General features: G+C 48.0%; 1 protein-coding gene across 2 annotated transcripts in view; it reads left to right on the forward strand.

Annotated features, from left to right (window-relative positions):
* The first annotated feature begins 6,660 nt into the window (after positions 1-6,660).
* GSPT1 (G1 to S phase transition 1) overlaps positions 6,661-15,536 on the forward strand; it is a 65,812-nt gene continuing 56,936 nt past the window's right edge. The window contains exon 1 of one of the 2 annotated variants that reach the window (XM_075317956.1): positions 6,661-7,066. In XM_075317956.1, coding sequence (XP_075174071.1) covers positions 6,874-7,066 — 193 coding nt within the window. In that variant the 5' untranslated portion in view covers positions 6,661-6,873. The remainder of the gene's footprint in view (positions 7,067-15,536) is intronic. The other variant, XM_075317957.1, reaches the window with a different exon arrangement.

The raw sequence follows: 15,536 nt of genomic DNA on the forward strand, positions 1-15,536 counted from the left end.
GGGGGTAACGTGCACCTTTATAGAGTGCAGCACAGGCGCTGCTTAAGGTGCTAGTTTTAGTTTAGAAGGTCAAAATCTGGTGACAGGATCCCTTTAAAAGAAGTAACAGAGCAGTGGACATGTGTACAAGAATTTCGTTTCTACTTTGCTGTACATTATGTTCATTTTTTTTTTTACTGCGTTTTTTCAGACTCTAAGGTCCTGTGCACATGTTGCAGTTTTATATAGTTTTGTATAGATGTCAATTTCTCTTGAGGTAAATATGCATTTTATTCGCAAATTTTCCTGACAGACTTGAATGAAATGAGGAAAATCAACAGGTAAAATACGCATGTGCGTCAGGACGTTTCTGAGGCGGAAATGCACTAAAAATGCATGGAATCCGCAAAATGAATCTTGCCATAAAATGTTATTAAAGCCACATATCAGGAGGCATGAAAAACAGATTGAAAATATGGCATACTGGAGACAAAAGCACAGAGGGAGAGAATGGGTGTGAAAAAAGATTAATTTAGCTAATAAGTGCCGAAATACTGCAGAAAATCTGCAACATCAAAGACTTCCCAAATACTCATAGCCTTAGGTCACGTTCACACCGAGTATTTGGGGAGTTTTTTGCCTCAGTATTTGTAAGGACTCGTGGACACGGTATTTGGTGAGTTCTTTACCTCAGTATTTGCTCCCAAAACCATAAGCGGGTGATAAATACAGAAGTGGTGCCCGTCTTTCTACTACAGTGCCTTGCGAAAGTATTTGGCCCCCTTGAAGTTTTCAACCTTTTACCACGTTTCAGGCTTCAAACATAAAGATAAAAATTTTAATGTTATGGTGAAGAATCAACAACAAGTGGGACACAATTGTGAAGTTGAACAATATTTATTGCTTATTTTAAACTTTTTAAAAAAAAATAATAAACTGGAAATTGAGGCGTGCAATAATATTTGGCCCCTTTAAGTTAATACTTTGTAGCGCCACCCTTTGCTGCGATTACAGCTGCAGTCACTTGGGGTATGTCTCTATCAGTTTTGCACATCGAGAGACTGAAATTCTTGCCCATTCTTCCTTTGTAAACAGCTGGAGCTGAGTGAGGTTGGATGGAGAGCGTTTGTGAACAGCAGATTTCAGGTCTTTCCAGATTCTCGATTGGATTCAGGTCTGGACTGTGACTTGGCCATTCTAACACCTGGATACGTTTGTGAACCATTCCATTGTAGATTTTGCTTTATGTTTGGGATCATTGTCTTTTTGAAAGACAAATCTTTGTCCCAGTCTCACGTCTTTTGCAGACTCCAACAGGTTTTCTTCAAGAATGGTCCTGTATTTTGCTCCATCCATCTTCCCATCAATTTTAACCATCTTCCCAGTCCCTGCTAAAGAAAAGCAGGCCCAAACCATGATGCTGCCCCCATCATGTTTGACAGTGGGGATGGTGTGTTCAGGGTGATGAGCTGTGTTGCTTTTACGCCAAACATATCGTTTGGCATTGTACCCAAATAGTTTGATTTTGGTTTCATCTGACCAGAGCACCTTCTTCCACATGTTTGGTGTCTCCCAGGTGGCTTGTGGCAAACTTTAAACAACACTTTTTATTAATATCTTTGAGAAATGGCTTTCTCCTTGTCACTCTTCCATAAAGGCCAGAATTGTGCAGTGTACGACTGATTGTTGTCCTATGGACAGACTCTCCCACCTCAGCTGTAGATCTCTGCAGTTCATCCAGAGTGATCATGGGCCTCTTGGCTGCATCTCTGATCAGACCTTTCCTGGTTTGAGATGAAAGTTTGGATGGACGGCCGGGTCTTGGTAGATTTGCAGTGGTATGATACTCCTTCCATTTCAATATGATCGCTTGCACAGTGCTTCTTGGGATGTTTGAAGTTGTGGAAATCTTTTTGTAACCAAATCCGGCTTTAAACTTCTCCACAGCAGTATCACGGACCTGCCTGTTGTGTTCCTTGGTCTTCATGATGCTCTCTGCGCTTTACACAGAACCCTGAGACTATCACAGAGCAGGGGCATTTATACGGAGACTTGATTACACACAGGGGGCTTATATTTATCATCATCAGTCATTTAGGACAACATTGGATCATTCAGAGATCCTCAATGAACTTCTGGAGTGAGTTTGCTGCACTGAAAGTAAAGGGGACGAATAATATTGCACGCCCCAATTTTCAGTTATTTATTTTTTTAAAAAGTTTACAATAAGCAATAAATTTCGTTCAACTTCACAATTGTGTCCCACTTGTTGTTGATTCTTCATCATAACATTAAAAATGTTTATCTTTATGTTTGAAGCCTGAAATGTGGGAAAAGGTTGAAAAATTCAAGGGGACCAAATACTTTCGCAAGGCACTGTATACCTTTCCTCTGATTGTTCCACTACTGATTTTGTCTTACAAATTCTGAGATAAAAAACTCACCAAATACTCAGTGTGAGTCTATCTGCCCCTTTTGTGGTTTTATGTGCACATAAAAATGCATATTTTGGCAGGAAAAAACGCGCATTTTTTATTGCATTTGCACTTTTTTTTCCATGCTTCTTTTTGTACTTTTTTTTTAAGTCATGGCGTCTGCAGAGGTTCAGGTGCTGTACCCCCGCGATTGCTGCCGGGTCACCGGCTGATCTTACAGCTGAGACCCGGGTGTCGCTGCCAGGAGCAATGCCCGCGCCGCTTCCAGCAGTTTAACTCCCTGAATGCTGTAAGCAATGCAATGGCAACATTCAGGAGGCAGGGAGAGGAATCGCTTACCTCTGCCTGGCGACCGGGTCTCTGCAATGCGATCACAGGGACCCGATCGCTGCCATAGTAACCCTGGGTCTTCAACATGACGACTCCAGGTTACTGAGGTACGGATCGCCTCACGGACCAGGGCACCTACGTCACTGGAGTTCCTTGCAGCAAGGTCCTGCAGTAAAGACCACGAGATGAAAAAATGCTGACACTGGTGTGATGGTGGAATATGGGGGGTTGTGTACAATTTTATGTAGGTTCATATTTTAGGAGCCTTGCTCCATTTAATCTGCGTATTTCTTATCTTGCCTACAAGTTAATTAAATTAGCTCAGTTACCATTTGTTTTGTTTTTGATAAACCCCCATTTCTTGACCGGGCATTGTTTACTCCCCAGCTCTCCAAATACTGGGATTCACCTCCTACAGTGTTTCTGTCCCTAGGTCTGGGGGAGGGGTGCCTGGAATCCAACCAAACTCTCTGTTTACCTGGATATTTTTTCAGTTTGTCTGAGAACTTCAAGAGAGAAGCAGGAAGATTCATCCTCTGTGGGAGAAGCTGAGGCTCCCCAGAGAGACCTGGACATTTATCGCTTACTGGACTATATCCGTGTTTCTGGTCTGTTTTACCCTCTCTATGGTGGATTATTTGATGGACCTTCTGACTTGCTTGGAATAAATGTTCTTTTTATTGTTCAATCATCTCTCACTCAGTTGATTTTGTAACATCGGAGAAGGACCCCAAGACACCGGCTATGTGGCCTAGGGGCAGGGAACCCCAGTGACTTCACAAGGTGAACAGAGTTCATGCCGGTGAATCTGCAGGAAACCCCGGCATCTGCCGGCATGAACTAGATTCACCTTGTGACGTCAGCGGAGTTCCTTGTAGCAAAGTCCCATGTTAAAGACTGCGAGGTGAGGCAATGGCTGCAGGGAACCCCAGTGAGATAAAAAAAAGCACATAAAAATGTACAAAAAAGGCAATGTGTGTATTACACATGTGTTTTCACTGACTCCATTGAAGTCAATCGGTGAGAAAAGGCAGGAAAAACAATTGACAACACTGCTTCTTTTTCAGCAACAAAATCTGCAAAGAAAAAAGAAGCAATGTGTGCACAGCAAGTCATGATTCTTTTAGACTTTGCTGGGATGATTTTTCCTTGCTTTTATTGATTAAAAGCAGCAAAAAAAAAAAGCATAAAAAAGCAAAGGGGGCACATACATGGCCTGAATGTGGCCTTAGGGAAAAAAAGCAAAGGGGGCACACACATGGCCTGAATGTGGCCTTAGGGAATAAAAAGCAAAGGGGGCACACACACGGACTGAATGTGGCCTTAGGGAAAAAAGCAAAGGGGGCACACACATGGCCTGAATGTGGCCTTAGGGAAAAAAAAGCAAAGGGGGCACACACACGGCCTGAATGTGGCCTTAGGGTAAAAAAAGCAAAGGGGGCACACACACGGCCTGAATGTGGCCTTAGGGGAAAAAGCAAAGGGGGCAGACACATGGCCTGAATGTGGCCTTAGGGGAAAAAGTAAAGGGGGCACACACATGGCCTGAATGTGGCCTTAGGGGAAAAAGTAAAGGGGGCACACACATGGCCTGAATGTGGCCTTAGGGGAAAAAGTAAAGGGGGCACACACACGGCCTGAATGTGGCCTTAGGGCAAAAAGCAAAGGGGGCACACACACGGCCTGAATGTGGCCTTAGGGAAAAAAAGCAAAGGGGGCGCACACACACACTGAATGTGGCCTTAGGGAAAAAAGCAAAGGGGGCACACACATGGCCTGAATGTGGCCTTAAGGAAAAAAAAGCGAAGGGGGAACACACGCGGACTGAATGTGGCCTTAGGGAAAAAAGCAAAGGGGGCGCACACACACACTGAATGTGGCCTTAGGGAAAAAAGAAAAGGGGGCACACACATGGCCTGAATGTGGCCTTAGGGAAAAAAAAGCGAAGGGGGAACACACGCGGACTGAATGTGGCCTTAGGGAAAAAAAGCAAAGGGGGCACACACACGGCCTGAATGTGGCCTTAGGGGAAAAAAGCAAAGGGCCACATACATGGCCTGAATGTGGCCTTAGGGAAAAAAAGCAAAGGGGGCACACACACGGCCTGAATGTGGCCTTAGGGCAAAAAGCAAAGGGGGCACACACATGGCCTGAATGTGGCCTTAGGGGAAAAAAGCAAAGGGGGCACACACACGGCCTGAATGTGGCCTTAGGGCAAAAAGCAAAGGGGGCACACACACGGCCTGAATGTGGCCTCAGGGGAAAAAGCAAAGGTGGCACACACATGGCCTGAATGTGGCCTTAGGGCAAAAAGCAAAGGGGGCACACACACGGCCTGAATGTGGCCTTAGGGAAAAAAAGCAAAGGGGGCGCACACACGGACTGAATGTGGCCTTAGTGAAAAAAAGCAAAGGGCCACATACATAGCCTGAATGTGGCCTTAGGGAAAAAAAGCAAAGGGGGCACACACACGGCCTGAATGTGGCCTTAGGGGAAAAAAAGCAAAGGGGGCACACACACGGCCTGAATGTGGCCTTAGGGAAAAAAAGCAAAGGGGGCACACACACGGCCTGAATGTGGCCTTAGGGAAAAAAAGCAAAGGGGGCACACACACGGCCTGAATGTGGCCTTAGGAAAAAAAAGCAAAGGGGGCGCACACACGGCCTGAATGTGGCCTTAGGGAAAAAAAGCAAAGGGGGCACACACATGGCCTGAATGTGGCCTTAGGGGAAAAAAAAAGCGAAGGGGGGACACACGCGGACTGAATGTGGCCTTAGGGAAAAAAGCAAAGGGGGCACACACATGGCCTGAATGTGGCCTTAGGGAAAAAAAAGCGAAGGGGGAACACAAGCGGACTGAATGTGGCCTTAGGGAAAAAAGCAAAGGGGGCACACACACGGCCTGAATGTGGCCTTAGGGCAAAAAGCAAAGGTGGCACACACATGGCCTGAATGTGGCCTTAGGGGAAAAAATCAAAAGGGGGCACACACACGGCCTGAATGTGGCCTCAGGGGAAAAAGCAAAGGGGGCACACACATGGCCTGAATGTGGCCTTAGGGCAAAAAGCAAAGGGGGCACACACATGGCCTGAATGTGGCCTTAGGGGAAAAAAGCAAAGGGGGCACACACATGGCCTGAATGTGGCCTTAGGGAAAATAGCAAAGGGGGCACACACACGGCCTGAATGTGGCCTTAGGGAAAATAGCAAAGGGGGCACACACACGGCCTGAATGTGGCCTTAGGAAAAATAGCAAAGGGGGCACACACACGGCCTGAATGTGGCCTTAGGGAAAATAGCAAAGGGGGCACACACACGGCCTGAATGTGGCCTTAGGAAAAATAGCAAAGGGGGCACACACACGGCCTGAATGTGGCCTTAGGGGAAAAAGCAAAGGGGGCACACATGGCCTGAATGTGGCCTTAGGGGAAAATAGCAAAGGGGGCACACATGGCCTGAATGTGGCCTTAGGGGAAAAAGTAAAGGGGGCACACACACGGCCTGAATGTGGCCTTAGGGGGGAAAAAAAAAGCTCAGAAACTCTAGTGGGCAGTAAAGTGGATTATACATTGACATGAATGGGTAAGGACATCAGAGTAGGTGGAGGATTTTCCTGAGTGTTTTGGAGCGGTTCAGCCTCACAGCCCTGCTGCAGCCCTCCATATGTGCCCTGCCTGGTCTTCCTCTGTGAGCCAGTGACACGCAGGGACAGAGTTGTTCAATGCTTGCGGTCACGCTTAGAACTACATTTCCCATCATCCCACTGCGACTGCGCGTTCTCAGGAGAACGCGGGCGGGTGGTGTTCCGCTTCCAAACGCGCAAAGCATTGTGGGATTTGTAGTTCGGGAGCGGTATGTTGGAAATAAGGCTAGTGCAGCCGGAACTACAGCAGTGGCGCCTCCTGCGTCGCGTTCCGTGCGCCGGCTTACGTCAGTGACGTCGCGGCAACACACGAGGAGCCGTTGAGTGAGTGCTGAGTCGGGTTATCACCGCCGCCACCAGCGGGTTCTGCCGGGTCTCCTCCTGCCTCGTAGCCGCCGCCTGTGCACCCCCTGCGGGAAGTTGGTAGCGCGCATCCCCGGCCCGCTGTCATTATACCTCCCCCTCGTCACCACACACACCCGGAAATCATGGACCCCAGCGACTCAGCGCCGGATTCCTGGGAGCAGGCGGACATTGACGCCCCAGAGGCCCAGCTCAACTCAGCCCTGGCCCGGCTCAACGTCAACGCCAAACCGTTCGTCCCCAATGTCCACGCCGCCGAGTTCGTGCCTTCCTTCCTAATGAAGAGCGGCAGCGCGACTGCAGACGGACTGGAGGAGGGTAAGGACCGGCAGGAGGGCCGGAGCCCTGCCATCAGCCTGCACATGGACCGTACCACTCACCTGTGGGGGGGATGCCCACTAACCCTATGCGGGTGACAGGCCTGACCTGTGCCCCCCATCCTGATAGTAGTGGTACTGCTTTACCCCAGGTTTGAGGCCCTTACGTCATCATCTGATCAGTGATGTAATATTGCTCCATATTGATAAGTTGTGATGTCACGAATGCTGGGGTCCGCTGGCCGGACGGGGGTCTTGCAGGTTTTTGCGGTTGCATCAGTATATGGGTGATCGTGATAGAACCGCATTGGGCTGAATAGTCTGAAAAAGTTCTTTTAAAGAAAAATCAAAATATCCTCACTCAATCTTGGTGGGAGAACCAATCAGATCAAAGGGACTGTCAGCGCAGACTGTTCACACCAAGCTCAGGCGCTCGGTGCATCAGGGCGGGGCCATACACTTAAGTGCTCCTAGCCATGTACTCTTTTCCCCATCTTTCACAGCTTTGGCTTTATGGAGGCGGAGATAGAGGGGGAAACAAGCAGGTGGGGAGGTGCACTTATGTTTTGCCCCACTTTGGTGCACCAAGTGCCTGTGCTTGGTTTGAACAGTCATCCTGTGCTGATAGGTTCCCTTTAAATGGCCTGTCGGGTGCAATATGCACCCAGAAGTATGAGCAGTTCTGGGTGCATATTGCTAATCTCTGCCTAACTGTCCCTGTATCTAGTAGCATAGATAAAGAGATCTTTAGAAAAAGTATTTCTAAAGATTCTGTATCATATGCTAAGGAGCGCAGGGACTCGCATGACACTCGGCTCACGCTGGCATTATAGCAGAGCCGAGTGTCATGTGAGTGTCCCTGCGACTGAGGTCCGATCGTGCGAGCGAACCTCAGCTGCGGAAGGTAGGGCTGGCGCTGAGAAGGGGCGGGAGGGATTTATCTCCCTCTCTCCTCCGTTGCCGGCTATTGCCATTCTTGCTCTGCACTCACAGTACACCGGTGTATTGCAAGTGTAGTGCGATCTTTCTCTCGCCCCATAGACTTGAATGGGTGCGAGATAAACCAGGATCGCATTGCACCCGCAGCATGCTGCGATTGTTTTCTCGGTCCAATTAGGGCTGAGAAAATAATCACTCGTGTGCGCTGAAACATAGACTAATATTAGTCCGAGTGGCATGTGATGTTTTTTCGCATTCCACTCGCACCGATTTTCATGAGGATGTTAGTTCCTGCTCTCATTCCGCCCACTAAGCATGCTCACAGGGGTGTGCTAATATGCTATCAATGCCCATTGCAATCACCAGTCGTGTCGCGCATACCTGTCCATTGCTACAGCCTCACAAGTCTGGCAGTGCGCGTAATCAGAAGTCACTGCCACTGCCGGTCATGCTCACTAGACCTCTCTGAAGCTGGGATGCTTACACGCGGCTTCATAGTGCGCATGACCGGATGTGCAGTGACCTGATCATGCACACTGCCCGGCGTCTGAAGCTGTAGCAACGGAGAGGTACGCGCATCACCGCTGATGAGGATGCTGGCAGTGGGCATTCAATAGCATATTAGCACATCCCTGTGGGCATGCTAAGTGGGTGGAATGAGCGCAGGAATGAACGCCCTTGTGACTAGTCCCTGGCCTTATTAACATATAAAGGATCTTTAGAAATACTTTTTCTAAAGATCCCTTTATCTGCTTCTAGATACAGTAACTCCTTTTATGATTGACAGCTCTGGCCTCATAGAACCAGAGAAGGGAAGAAGATAGAAAAGCAGCAGGTGGCAAGGTGTATATAAATGATCCTGCCGTCATGCACCAAGCGCCTGTGCTCAGTTTGAACAGTCATTTTGTGCTGACTTCAGCCCTCTGATGGGATGAGGACTAACCCCCAACTCGGTCTCACAGTTCTTGAGTGTTTGGGTCACTCCTTATGCAGATGGCTGGACACCCACATTATAGATGGCAGATGTGTGGGAGCTCAGTCTCTGCCCCCCACATCCCCGTGTTTGCTCCTTTTGGCTGATCACCGCTGGCCACTGCTTATCTCCACTCTCCTTTGATGCCAGGAAGGAGTCAGAAGCTCCGTATGTACTAGTTCTCCTGGCGAAAGGAGTCAATATTGTTCCCTCTTTTGGATCCACTGCACACGTTTGGATGGTTAGGCCAGTGTCACACTCACGATTGCCTCGCGTTGCATCACCCGTTGGTTGCATGTATCTATATGCAACTGATCCGTACCTGTGAGGAGAGTGAGAGTCCGTGCCGGGTGATGCACTGTGAGACTCGTGCGAGGCATTTGCAAGTGTGACACCGGCAGGATCAGGACGTCACCTCCCTCCCTCCCTGACTGTTTCGGCCTTTGGTCGCTGCAGTCAGGTGACAGGAATGACACAGCCCTAGAGGTGTCTGGTGCTGGCCGGGTGCCACGCAGGTGATAACAGGTAACGGTGGAAGCTTGTTTTAGGCCAGAATCACACTTGCAAATGTCTCCCGTGTGACCTGCGCGAGTCTCACATCACATCACCGGGCACAGCCCCACGCTCTCCAGACACGAGCATCTCACCTGCATACAAATACTTGCAGCTGACCGCTCCGGTCTGGAGAGTGCGGCCGTACCGGGTGATGCGATGCGAGATACTCGCAAGTGTGAGTCCAGCTTTAAAAAACAAAAAAAACCATCCCGGTGGTTTGCAATTTCTTTTTACCACTTTGGAGACTTGTCTAAGATTGTGCCATTATCCTAGTCTGTGAGATCACAAGTGTCCCCCGATATTTAGCTACATGATGCAATAACCATACCTTGCGATATCAGTCTGATTTTTTTTTTTTTTTTAATTGGAAGAAAAAAATAATTCTTGTGTGTGTATAGCATTGCTGCTCTCCGTGGGTGGCGTGATGTAGCGGCATCATCCCGCGGCACAGTGTTGCAGACATGCGGGGCTGCACTGTGTCAGTCTGGAGCTTGACTCCGCTCACCTCACGCCTGCTGATAGATTTTGACGTGTTTTTTTTTTTTTTTTCTCTATGGAAAATAGCTGATTATAGCAAAAATTCAATTGGTTGCCACCATATGGAAGATCAATACAAGTTGAGGGGCCCTTGCACATCAAACGCATGCAGGCCACACCTGATAGATTGGATGTGTTTGGTGCAAGTGCCAACACGTCTAATCATTTTGTTTTTGCCTTCCCCTTAAGGTTGGTTATGACATCACCGGCTGTCTGACTACTTACATCCCTCGCCCTGTTCAGCAGAGGCTGCATTTACAGTGGCCCATTCTTGTGAGAAAGCATTCCCTGATGATCTTGCAGTAAAAGCCAAGCACTCGTTTGTCGGGTGAGATGATTTTTTTCAGCTTGCTCATTCAGGGCCTGTACTACCAAGAGTAGTGACATCCTATGTGCGCAGAATAAGTTGCTACCAATCGTTCTGAGAGCATTGGAAATGGGCAATGAAATGGACCCAGATTAGCAGTTGGTTTAGCGGGCCACTATCTGCCAAGTGGAAATCAGCCATTATAGGCTAGTTTCACACTTGCGTTGTGCGGCATCCGTCGCATTGCATTGTGTGACGGATGTAACGGATGCGTTTCATATAGTGGCGCAACTGATGCGACGGACGCTGCATAACAACGGAATCCGTTGTAGCCTTTTTTTTTTCAACAATTACTCAACTGAGCATGTGCAGATGTGTAACAAGGGATGCGTCAAAGGAATCCGTCAAGTGACTGATTCCGCCACCATTGTCTTCCATTATAAAAATGATGGATGCCAACGGACTCCAGCACATTGCGTTTTTTTGACGCTCAGGGAAGCTGAAAAAAACGCTATATGCTGCATTCTTTCCGCCCGGCGGATGCAACGCAGGACCATCAGTCGCAATGCGTCGTCCATCTAAGTCCAGGGGAAGCAGCGAAATCCGTTACCGGATTCTGTTTTCCAAAACGGCGGATTGCGACTGAAGGAAAAAAACCGCAAGTGTGAAACTAGCCATACTTGTTAGTTTTTTTTTTTTTTTTCCCTTCAAGTGACAGATTCCCTCATGGGGACACAGTCCTTAAAGGGAACCTGCCAGGTCCAATATACACCCAGAACCACGAGCAGTTCTGGGTGCATATTACTATTCCCTGCCTAACCATCCCTGTATATACTAGCATAGATAAAGAGATCTTTAGAAAAAGTATTTCTAAAGATCTTATATCATATGCTAATGAGCGCGGGGACTAGTCATTCATTAGAACTAGAATATTCATTAGCATGATAGCATGCCCACAGGGGTGTACTAACTTGCTAATGGAGTAGACTAGCCAAGGGGAACTAACGCCCAGGGGACTAGTGCCAGTGCTCATTGGCATACGGGGAAAGATCTTTAGATATACTTTTTCTAAAGATCAGTTTATCTATGCTAGTGTATGCAGGGATGATTAGGCAGGGTTTAGATATATGCACCAAGAACTGCTCGTGGTTCTGGGTGCATATTGCACCTGACAGGTTCCCTTTAAGTATTCCAGCAGGGCCTAGTGATGGCATATTACTTGGTACCTCTGTATCCAGTCTTCATTAGTCCGGGTGGAGAAGCAGGCTGCCTTCAACAGTATTTGATGGTAGTTCTAGATGTCTAGCCTTGTAGATGTAGCCATGTGGTGCCTGTTTTTCTGTACCATGGACCCACATGCACAGTTTGCATATATTCTAGAGCTACATGTCATGAGGTCCTTAAGGTGGTGTCACACATAGCGACAACGACGTCGCTGCTAAGTCACAGAAAATTGTGACATAGCAGCGACGTCCTGACGCTGTGTGTGACATCCAGCAACGGCCTGGCCCCTGCTGTGAGGTCGCCGGTCGTTGCTGAATGTCCTGCTTTATTTTTTGCTCGTTGCTCTCCCGCTGTGAAGCACACATCGCTGTGTGTGACAGCGAGAGAGCGACGAACTGAAGCGAGCAGGAAGCAGGTGTGTGGAGCCTGCGGTAAGCTGTAACCACGGTAAACATCGGGTAACCAAGAAGCCCTTTCCTTGGTTACCCGATATTTACCTTAGTTACTAGCGTCCGCCGCTCTCACGCTGCCAGTGCCGTCTCCCTGCATACGTAGCTGGAGTACACATCGGGTAATTAACCCGATGTGTACTGTGACTAGGAGTGCAGGGAACAGGGAGGTGGCACTGGCAGTGTGTGAGTGGCGGACGCTAGTAACTAAGGTAAATATCGGGTAACCAAGAGAAGTGCTTTCCTTGGTTACCCGATATTTACCTTAGTTACGCTTCCACGCATCGCTGCTGGCTGGGGGCTGGCCACTGGTGAGATCTGCCTGTTTGACAGCTCACCAGCGACCATGTAACGATGCAGCAGCGATCCTGATAAGGTCAGATCGCTGGTCGTGATCACTGCTGCGTCGCTATGTGTGACACCACCTTTAGCAATACATGGGATCACATCAGCACAGCCAGGACACAGCGGTGTATGTCTGACTTGTTCTGTAATTCTTTTTGTTAGTTTTCTGCTTTCATATCCAGTCCACAAATTCTCATCGATATTTGCATGGGTCCTGGATTTTGGTGCAGACTTCACTAATAGCTTTGCAATAGATGAAAAGTGTCAGTATTTCCACACCAGTGTCCTGCAGAATCTATAGCCTCTCAAGAATCTGCTGCAGATGTTACAGTATGGTTGGTCTTCACATGCTGGTTAATGCTTAGAACTTTTTTTTTTTTTTCTATTAAAGGGAACCTGACAGCTGATACATGTTGGCTGAACAGTGATCTGCACGGGTGACTAGACGTACAGGAGGGTCCCCGGTATGTTCTCCCCGCCTGCTGACAGTGACTGACAGGTCTCTACCTACGTGTGAGTATAGGCAGAAACCTGTCTGTTACTGTCGTCAGGCGGGGCAAAGACGCCAGCGTCTGCCTGTATATCTAGTGACCCGTGCAGCTCGGTACCCAGCATCTATCAGTGTCTTCTTCTGAAATGCTGCAGTGCTGGGTGAAACATACCTGGCTATAATCAACCAGCCTGTGTCTGATGCATGCTGCCCAAGATTCGGGCAGCATATATCCGCTGATGGGCTATAGTTAAAAGGAATCTGTCAGAAGGATCCACCCCAAACTGTATATGGTCTGATAATGTCATCCATACCTTTACTTATGCAGTTGTTCCTAGCCTGAAAAATCACTGTTTAAAATTGTATACAAAAAAGGTTCTGGGTGTATACTGCTAATCCCTGCCTAACCGTCCCTGTATACACTAGCATAGATAAAGGGATCTTTAGAAAAAGTATTTCTAATGATCTTTTATTGTATGCTAATGAGCGCAGGGACTAGTCCCATGGGTGTTGCTTCCCTTTGTAGTCGGCTCCAATAGCATGTTAGTACAGTGGTACCTCGCTTAACGAGTAACCCTCTTAACGAGAATTTTGCTTAACAAGCCAAGCTTTCTGTAAATTTGTAACCCGCTTTACAAGAAAGCTTTGCTGTACGAGCGAAAGTCTCACTGCACACACTTCCGGTTTCGTCCATCCACCACACTCTGACCCGCACTTGCAGTCCACACAAACACACACATGTATGCACAAACACACACGCACGCACATACAGTATTATGCTCACCTTACCTTCCGTTCCACCGCTGGTCTGATGGTTCTTGTAGTTCCCAGGTACATCGCGGCGAACTACAAGACCCAGGAGGCTTGCGATGGAATGGAAGGTAAGGTGAGCATATAATGTGTTTTGTGTGTGTTTTGAATGATAGAATAGGGGACCAGGATGGGACATTATAGAAGTTGTGGAACGGATCGTCAGCATTTCAATGATTTCCTATGGGAAATCTTGCTCTGCTGAATGAGTACCTTGATTAACAAGCACAGTCCCAGAACGGATTGTTCTCGTTAAGCAAGGTACCACTGTATGTCCCTGTGGGCCCCTGTGGGTTTGCTATTATATTAATGAATGCGCAGCATCTCAGGATGATCTCACACCCCTCTCCGCCGCCATCGCCTCCGACGCTGGATTTCGGGTCAGTGCACATGACCCCAGATTTTCGATCATGTGCACTACTTCAGTTTGAAGCCAGGACGTGTACACCCGGCTTCATAGTGTGCATGACCGAACCTCCGGGGTCATGAGCACTGAGCCGAAATCCAGTGTCAGGCGGCGATGGCGGCAGAGAGGTGAGAGCGACCGTCCTCTGATGCTGCACATTCATTAGCATGTTAGTATGCCCACAGGGGTATACTAACATGCTAATGGGCCGACTAGGAAGGGAAGCAACGCCCCTGGGACTAGTCCCTGAGCTCATTAGCATACGATATAAGATCTTTAGAAATACTTTCTGTAGATCTCTTTATCTATGCTACTAGATACAGGGACGGTTATGCAGGGATTAGCAATGTGCACACAGAACTGCTCGTGATTCTACGTGCATAGTGCACCTGACAGGTTCCCTTTAAGTAATCTGGTAGTACCAAAGATTTTCCCAACTCTCTGCCTCCTATGCTCCAATCCCGGCCCAGCCTCACCTTCCTTTGCTGAGCTGACAGCTTCACTGGTTGTATAATGAAGTCAATGAGCTGTCAATAGAGATGAGCGAACCCAAGGTTTGGTGTTTGGCCAAACACCGACTTTTTTTTAAAAAAAAAAACAACAAAAAACCCACAGACTATGCTATGTGCACACTGAGCTGTTTTTTTCGGGTGCGTTTTTGGACTCAAAACTGCATGGCTTTGCATCCTTGCTGTCCGCACAGAACTTTTTTTTTTTTTTTTTTCTTTAGCTACGTTTTTGGACGTCAATTCTTTCCTGTGTTTTACTGCGTCTTTCATCCATGCATTGCATTGGAAAAACGCAGCAAAGCAGTGATCAAAAACGCGGTGTTTTTTACCGCTGCGTTTTTGCCACGGGTTTGTTTTTGTGCTTTTTTTTTTTTTTGCGGCCAAAAACGCAGCATTTTGGAGAACTGTAAAAATGTCATAGTGCGCACATAGCCTTATCCTCGCCTGCGGGGCAGTCCAGCCCAATGAGTGTCTCTGGTCTTGGTCCGGTGTCTCCTTTCTTCCTTCCACCACCGTCCTTCCCTGCTCCGTGTGGATGATACATCCTACGTCATCCACACACAGGCCTCCATTGTGCTCCTGCGCATGTGCACTTTGATCTGGCCAGCTGATGGCAGAGCAAAGTACTGTAATGCATAGAAAAGATAGATCGCATGTGCACTACAATACTTAGATCTGCCCTGCTGAAGGCAGATCAAAAGTGCAATGGAAGCCTATGTGTGGATGACCTAGGACGCGTCATCCACATGGAGCTGGGAGGGAGGATGGCAACTGCAGAGGATAGAGGAAGCGCCGGACCCGAGAGCAGCTATGCCCATAGGACTTCTCCGCTCCACAGGTGAGGTGTATTTTATGTTCCGCAGAGCGACCAGGGCTCTTATATACAGTATTCTAGAATGCTGTATATAAAAACACACTGGTGGTGGC

This window comes from Anomaloglossus baeobatrachus, chromosome 7 (genome assembly GCF_048569485.1).
Source record: "Anomaloglossus baeobatrachus isolate aAnoBae1 chromosome 7, aAnoBae1.hap1, whole genome shotgun sequence".
Lineage (NCBI taxonomy): Eukaryota > Metazoa > Chordata > Amphibia > Anura > Aromobatidae > Anomaloglossus > Anomaloglossus baeobatrachus.